General features: G+C 34.6%; 1 protein-coding gene across 2 annotated transcripts; it reads right to left on the bottom strand.

Annotated features, from left to right (window-relative positions):
* Positions 1-668: 668 nt before the first annotated feature.
* LOC113076389 (dystrobrevin alpha-like) lies at positions 669-7,198 on the bottom strand. 2 transcript variants are annotated; one of them, XM_026249031.1, is made up of 11 exons: positions 6,973-7,198; positions 5,484-5,551; positions 5,035-5,115; positions 4,705-4,918; positions 4,473-4,558; positions 3,707-3,861; positions 2,484-2,589; positions 2,161-2,327; positions 1,023-1,147; positions 869-877; positions 669-699 (listed from the first exon to the last, which is right to left on the bottom strand). In XM_026249031.1, the coding sequence occupies exons 1-11, from the start codon at positions 6,987-6,989 to the stop codon at positions 669-671; spliced, it is 1,059 nt and encodes a 352-aa protein (XP_026104816.1). In that variant the 5' UTR covers positions 6,990-7,198. The 2 variants fall into 2 exon arrangements, with proteins under 2 accessions (XP_026104816.1, XP_026104817.1); XM_026249032.1 differs by lacking the exon at positions 869-877.
* Between the last annotated feature and the right edge of the window lie 366 nt (positions 7,199-7,564).

Below are 7,564 nucleotides of genomic sequence, written 5' to 3' on the forward strand. Positions count from 1 at the left end.
CCATGTATCCCATTACAGATGATATTTACTCCTTGTTATTCCTTTATACACTTGTTGCGCTTACAACAGATAATAGTGACATTATTTCATCCAGTGTTGAACTTACCCTTCCCTTTAAAAGATCTGGGGTCGTCCGGGAAAATATTTGCTTCGTTCTTCATCGTGAGCACCTCTTTTTACCCAAAATGAGACATAAAAAACTAATTAATAGGCAACAACATATATTACTTACACAAACCTGTTTAAAACACACCACAAAGAGATCAGAACATCTTTACAGCAGTTACTGTATTTTAGTAGAATTGGTATACTATTATAGAATTTAGTAATTTAGTTTTATTTCAGTTTTCTTTTAAGTTTTAGTTCATTATTGCTATAAGTTTTTTTTAAAGATTTTAATTAAGTATTTTTAGTACTTCAGCTTATTTCAGTTAGTCACCAAGAAAATATTTCTAATTTTCATTGAAGCATACAATATTTAAAATCTATTCTATTTCACGTTTATTGAACAAAATAGTAATAGTTTTAGTTTATTAGCAAGCCTGTACTTACTGAACAGACATGATCTAAGCTCAGTTTCATGCTTGTAAAACATACTCCTAAATAGCCTCACGTTTTGCTGGAGTAAGGGTTTCCTGAGGAAGGCATGGTGTGAGAGAGTAATGAATTCACTTCCACTGCGTCGCAGGTCGGGGAGGCCTGGAGAAAATGCAAACAACAATTGAGGCACTGCAATAAAAGTGTGTCTGTCTGCATCGTGTCAAACATAGGTTACAGTGCGTCTAAGATGAAGTACCCCCCCCCCATCAAAATATTGTGAAATCATATAAACATGAGAATATATAACTATTCATCTCACTTTACTTACCATGTGTCCCTGTTTCGCAGCATAAAAGCAAAACCACAACGCAAGACAATGTTAGCATGCATAATTATGTTACATGTAGTGTAATACATTTTACACGTAAAAGGATTATTCAAGCAAAATGTGTTGGATATGGTGATGTCTGAGTTTTACATACACTACATGAGTGAGGTTGAGTGGTTTCTCGGATGTTTCGGAGAACGTCGGGTAAGGAGGCTCTCGACCGGAGGCACAACTCAGAGATTTACTGAGAGCATCGGACAACTTCTTAGCTGGAGATTTCTGGAGAAAAATAAAGGACTGTACTGAACCAGAAGAGACAAGATTTATACAAATATACAGGATATGTTTAATGGAACCATACTTTGAAAATCAGGATTTTCTTGCTCTTTTATATATATATATATATATATATATATATATATATATAATATATATATATATATATATATATATGTGTGTGTGTGTGTGTGTGTGTGTGTGTGTGTTTATGGAGACATACTCATAGAATATCAGAAGTGGTATTACTTAAAGGTTTTATAGGTACTGTAATAAATAATACGTTTAATTATAATAGTCAGAGACGGGGTAGAAAATGGTCATTTTTTATTTTGTAAATATTGTGGAAAATAAGTGTGTATTTATTTTCAGCAGTTTTCCACATTTAATTTCCCTGTAAGATTGAAATCTGTCAGATTTTATTAAAGAAATAGCTAATTTTATTCAGCAAGGATGCATTATATTGCTCAGACATTTATAATGTTACAAAATACTTATATTTCTAATAAATTCTGTTATTTTGAACTTAGATTTTTTTTTTTATCATGAAGTATCATGAAATGTTACTTGAGCAGCAAATCAGCATATTAGAATGATTTCCGAAGGATCATGTGTCACTGAAGACTGGAGTAATGATGCTGAAAATACAGCAGTACATCACAGAAAAAAATTTGATTTTACAATATATTCAAATAGAAAACAGTTATTTAAAATTGCAATAATATTTCATGATATTCATTAGCTTTTACTGTATTTTTGATCAAATAAATGCATTCTTGCTGAGCATTTCTTTCAAAAACATGAAAAATTCTTCCCATACACAAGAAAAGAAAAGTAAATTCTACCGGAGTGGCTAATTCAATGCTCATAGAGTTCAAATTAGATTAAGTGTAAAGTCATAAAGTGATTTGACTTCTGATTTCTGGCAAACACTGTCAAAGGCTGTTTGGATGACAGGACTCGTGCCGTCACTGACACTTACTCACAGTCACGTTCCCACATGGCCGTTCACCTACCCATGACATGTACTCCTTCATCTGGTGCTGGTTGCTATGGCTTCCCGAGGCATGGCCCCTCCAGAAACACTCTTGGCAGAGTTGGTAATTATCACATTGTTGGCACCGGTAGCGGAATCCCATCATGCTCTGGCTGTGGCAGTAGGAGCACTCCACAGGATGGAAGACTAGAGAAGAGTGAAATCAAGTCAACATTTCTAATTGAACGCTGTCACAATATTTGTCATTCATTTAAGTTATGAATGGCTGAAGGAAGTACTAACATATCGCTTAGCCTATGTATGGTTCGCTATAAAAATGAAATAAACATGCTTAAAGCGCACCGTTCTCAACATTTGCCAACCGATGCATCAGCAGTAACCAAACCAGACACTGAGGAGGAGGATCTGACATGAACGTGTCAAGAAACACATTGAGCGAGACCTTTTTCTGAGGAAGGACAGCAGTTAGTAAACAAATGAGTCAAATAAATACCATGTGCGTACAAGAGAAAAACAGTTTCGCTTTTTACATTTTCAAAAGAAATTGTGAATGGTGTTTGATGTTGACTGCAAGGACGCTGCTATTTGCAACTGGATGCTTGCTTACTTGTAAAGTCTTGCTTACTGTGAAACTTTTCACCTGTTGTATTGTCCTCCATGCAAAAAAAATAAAATAAGTAAAAAAAAGATTTTAAGATCATTTAAAGGGTTACTCCACCCCAAATTGACAATTCTGTCATTAATCACTTACCCCCATGTCGTTCCAAACCAATAAAAGCTTTGTTCATCTTTGTTTTGTTTTTACGCGAAGAAAACAAAAATATTGAATAAAGTCGTTAGTTTTATTTTATTCACACACAAACAGTATTCTCGTCACTTCATAACGTTACGGTTGAATCACTGATGGCAGATGAACTATTCTGACGATGCTTTCCATACTTTTCTGGACATTGACAGTATAATTTACCTGGGAGTCATTGGGACAGTCACAAGCCTCCCGGTTTTCATCCAAAATGTCTTAAATTGTGTTCCGAAGACGAACAAGTTTTAACAGGTTTGGAACGACATGGGGGTGATTAATGACTACATCTAAATTTTGAGGTGGAGTATCCCTTTAATGTTTTTTTATAAGTCTCTTATGCTTATCAAGGCTACATTTATTTGATCAAACATGCAGTAAAAAACTGTAATATTGTGGAATATTTAAAATAACTGTATAATATTGTAAAATGTAACATATTCCTGTGATGCCATGCTGATTTTTCAGCATCATTACTCCAGTCTTCAGTGTTCCTTTAGAAATCATTCAAATACGCTCAAAAGAACAGCATTTATGTGAAATAAAAATCTTTTGAAATATTATAAATGTCTTTAGTGTCACTTTTGATTCATTTAATGCATCCTTGTTGAATTATTATTAATTATGAATCATTATTCATTTTAATACTAAATAAAAAAAAAAAAAAAAATGATTTGAATGATTGTGTCCGACAGCTTACATAAATAAGAAATAGATTTAATAATTTATTATTATTATTATTTTATTATTAAGAGTCATTTCAAACCTCTTGTGGAAAACAGGTTCTTGTGGACTGCTCAGTATAACCAAAAGATGGTCCCTCAAAAACCGTCATGGGCAGTTTGAGTACCTCTCTTAGGAACTGGTCAAACTGTGAGTAGATCATCACTCCGTTTGGGTCTGATATCTGTGAAAATACATCTTGAGGAAAAAAGACAAGCAATCAATTTCATCAATTCTCATTTCTCATCAAATTAATTCTCATTTTCATTAATTTAATTTATATATATATATATATATATATATATATATATATATATATATATATATATATATATATATATATATATATATATATATATATTTTTTTTTTTTTTTATAAACTAAATTATTCTAGATCCAGGTAGCATAGCATGATACAGGTAGGAAAAAACTATTATTTAAATTTTATTTCAAATAAATGTTATTTTTATTCATTAAAAAAATCCCAGAAAAAAGTATCAGCCTTTATTAGCATAAGAGACTTTAAATTTATTTGTAAAAAATCTTACCAACCCCAAACAGTTTTGAACAGTTTTTCTGAACATTACTAGGAATGATTCACCAGAAAGAGAAGCTTTAGCTACACTGACAAGGTCATGAGAGGCGAATATGCCTCATGGCTAGAAGTGACTTTCAAGTAATGACAGCTGCTCTGACCTTTAAAATGATGATAGAATGATTAATCGAGTCCATTCACTTAAGCACTCATTAATCAGCATCAAACCATTGAACACACATCAGTTCAAAGGCAAATCCAAAGTGAAACTTACATCTAAGTTTATCCAAAATCTTCCCTCCACAGAGAGCAGCCAGGGCCATCTTCACCACAAAAACGGAGATCTTTCCCACTCCTTCCCTAAAAAAAGACACAATGAAGAGTCCTCGTGAAAGCTGCCATATACAGGAAATGAAGCTTCAAATGAACTTTTTTTCTTTCTACTTTTAAAGATATGTGAATACTATATGTCATCCATTCAGACAGATTTAAGGCAACTTCCTTACAGGTCGTAGGCCGCTAACAGGAAGTTGAGGAGGTATGAGATGGACTGGTCAACATTGATCTGGTGGGTTGTGGGCAAGCGCTTGTTTAGCTGGGAAAAGATGCTGGACAGTATTGCTTGCAAATGTGACACTGAGAACTCTGTGCTGAGGTCCATGGCGCAGAGTCTGTTTTCCCGGAAAACCTCGATAATATTCCAGATATCCACCAAATGCACTGCAAGAAGCACAAAACAAATGTCAAATGGAAATGCATCATTTTCAAAACATAAATGACAGTAAATACTAAATGGCGTAATGTAAAATCTTTGCATGAAACACCTGCACACTTACAATTGCACTTCTTCTGAATGAATCTCAGCTTGCATGCTGTCCTGTATGTGGCCAATCTGATAGAGTCCAGATCGAGTGCACCTGAGAGATCAAAAACATCACATCTAATGAACGTACATGGAAAAACATAAAGCTTAAATCAGCCAAAGACATTTTAGCTGGTTTAAGATAGTCAAGGTGTTGTTTAGGAGGCTTTGACCAAGCTTCAAAATCCTAAAACCTCTCTACCACCAGCAAAACAGACTAGACTGAACAGCTTGGCTAGGTTGAAAAACCACTGTATTTACAGTATTTTAAATATTTTGTAACATTGTAAATGTCTTTACTGTCACTTCTGAGCAATTCAATGCATCCTTTCCGAATAAAAGTATTAAATTCTTTAAACTTATCAATATTTTCACCATTATCTCATAGCTTGAGTATGAAGTAAAAAAAAGAGGAATACATACGCATTTCAGCAAACAGTTGTCTTCTGTCTGCCATGGCACTGCTGTAGCTGCCTGACTTTTCGATCTTTCTGTGAAACATCACACATACAGAAAACAAAAGCGCAGTATGACAGGCGTCCCACAGCGGTGACGGCAAACGGGGCTGCAATGAGACCTTTTGAGCAATTAGTCTTCAGATTTGCACAAAGTTATTTAACTATTATTGTGGGTAAAAACAACATCTATAATGTATTACACCATTCTTCAAAGTTTTCCTCTTCATATTTTAAAAGACTGACAGAAAAAATCTAATTCTCAAAATAAAACTAAAAATACACAAACCATCCACGATGCATCTGCCTAATGTGATTTGCCTCTATCAAACGGTAGATGAAAAGTTTGAATGGACACACAGCCTTTGACGTCAACAACAAAAGATACAGGAAGAATGTTGTCCTCCCTTTTAAAAGCTGATAATACTATTTACTTTGTTATTCTAACTATACACAATTATATCCATACTTTTACCATTGTGTTTCCCTGCTGTCTGCAGCTTGTATTTCTTTTTAAAATGAATTCTAATAATTTTGTTGTATTTATAACTTGCAAAATCATTTTTTTTACAGTAGATTTGTACATTTCTGTTCAAAAGTTTGGGGTCAGTATTTTTTAATGTTTGCAAAAGAAGTCTCTTATGCTCACCAAGACTGTGCTTTTTTAATTAAAAAATAATGTTGTATTTTCCTTCATAAATCATTCTAATAACACTGATTTGGTGCTCAAGAATCACGCTGCTTAATATTTTTTTTATTCGAGGTTCTTTATGAATGTCTATACTGTCACTTTTTATCAATTTAATCCATCCTTGCTAAATAAAAGTATGAATTTCTTTCTAAAAACTCCTGTGCTGACCCTGAACTTTTGAATGGTAGTGTGTATACACTGTATTTATAGATATAATACTTTTTTACAGTGTAAAAAGAAATCCAACCAATGTCTTAGTAAATAGTTTTTTACCATCATGCACTTGCATCTCATAAAAACATGACAAAATGTTGCTCTGAGGAAGCTTTAAAATAAGGTTTTCCCTCCTCTTTAAAACTGCACCTGAACTTAAACCATGAAGTTAAACTCCCTCCTTCACAAAGCGTTTAATGCTCAATTAACTTTAAGGAATGTTCAATCACAATCCCAGAGATCCAAGAGTTCACAGGGACAAAGCGCTACAAATCCAGCCATCAATATCAAATTCACCTGTGGATGTGAAAAATATCCAGAATGCACTGCAAAAAATCAATCCATCAGTAACATGACACTAATCTACCCTACTGATCTCACCTCAGAGATAAACAAGCTCCCACAGAGTAATTAAGCGTAATTTAGTGTTTTGGTTTACTGTTTCAACGCCGCATCTATCATGTTAAACCAACTGGATGAGATCTACACAAACTAATGCTTTAAAAAGAGCCAAACTATCACAAAAACACAGAAAAAAACCCAAAGCAGATACCCTTCGGAAAGCACCATGATCCTCTTCTAGCTTATTTATGAGCGACCACAACAAGTCCACAACTTTTAATAAAGCTTTTCGTCTGGTCGAATCAACAAAAGTGGCCCATAGAGTTCTTGGCAGCCGACTGAAATAAGAGCCAGTCAGGATCCAGCATGTGTCACCTCTATCTTTAACTTCCAATGAGCGAGACTCACATTCTTGTTGGGCCTAGACGGCTGGTTCAGATCTGGTTGCAAGTTTGTTCCATCTCCTAACCCTAGGCCTGGTCCTGCCTGAACTGCCTGTGGAGTTGTTTGCAGTTTAAAGACTCTCTGTGTGAAATTATTAGGCAAAATGATGAGGCTACGCAAGAATGGCTCGCTAGAGAAGACTGTAATTCAAGCCCTCTAATGGGACATTTCTAGAGAGATCCCATATTTCACAGTCGGTCTTCTAATCTTTTTCTCTCTCTCTCTTTCTCCTTTTATTGTGGCTCTGGGATCTCCGAGCCTATAAATATCCTTTTGGACAGTCAGTGGCATCCAGGCATTTTGAGCCAGACTCCTTTTTTTGTCACTCTCTGTGGGTGATTTATTTAGCATGGCAGGTT

This window comes from Carassius auratus, unplaced genomic scaffold (assembly GCF_003368295.1).
Source record: "Carassius auratus strain Wakin unplaced genomic scaffold, ASM336829v1 scaf_tig00020303, whole genome shotgun sequence".
Taxonomy (NCBI): Eukaryota; Metazoa; Chordata; class Actinopteri; order Cypriniformes; family Cyprinidae; genus Carassius; species Carassius auratus.

Bases quoted from the DNA above. Each gene is read 5' to 3' on its own strand.
- LOC113076389 (XM_026249031.1), bottom strand. The intron at 5,116-5,483 runs GTATGTATTCCT...TTGATCTCTCAG, and splicing joins ACAACTGTTTGCTGAAATGC to GTGCACTCGATCTGGACTCT. The intron at 4,919-5,034 runs GTAAGTGTGCAG...TGCTTCTTGCAG, and splicing joins CATTCAGAAGAAGTGCAATT to TGCATTTGGTGGATATCTGG.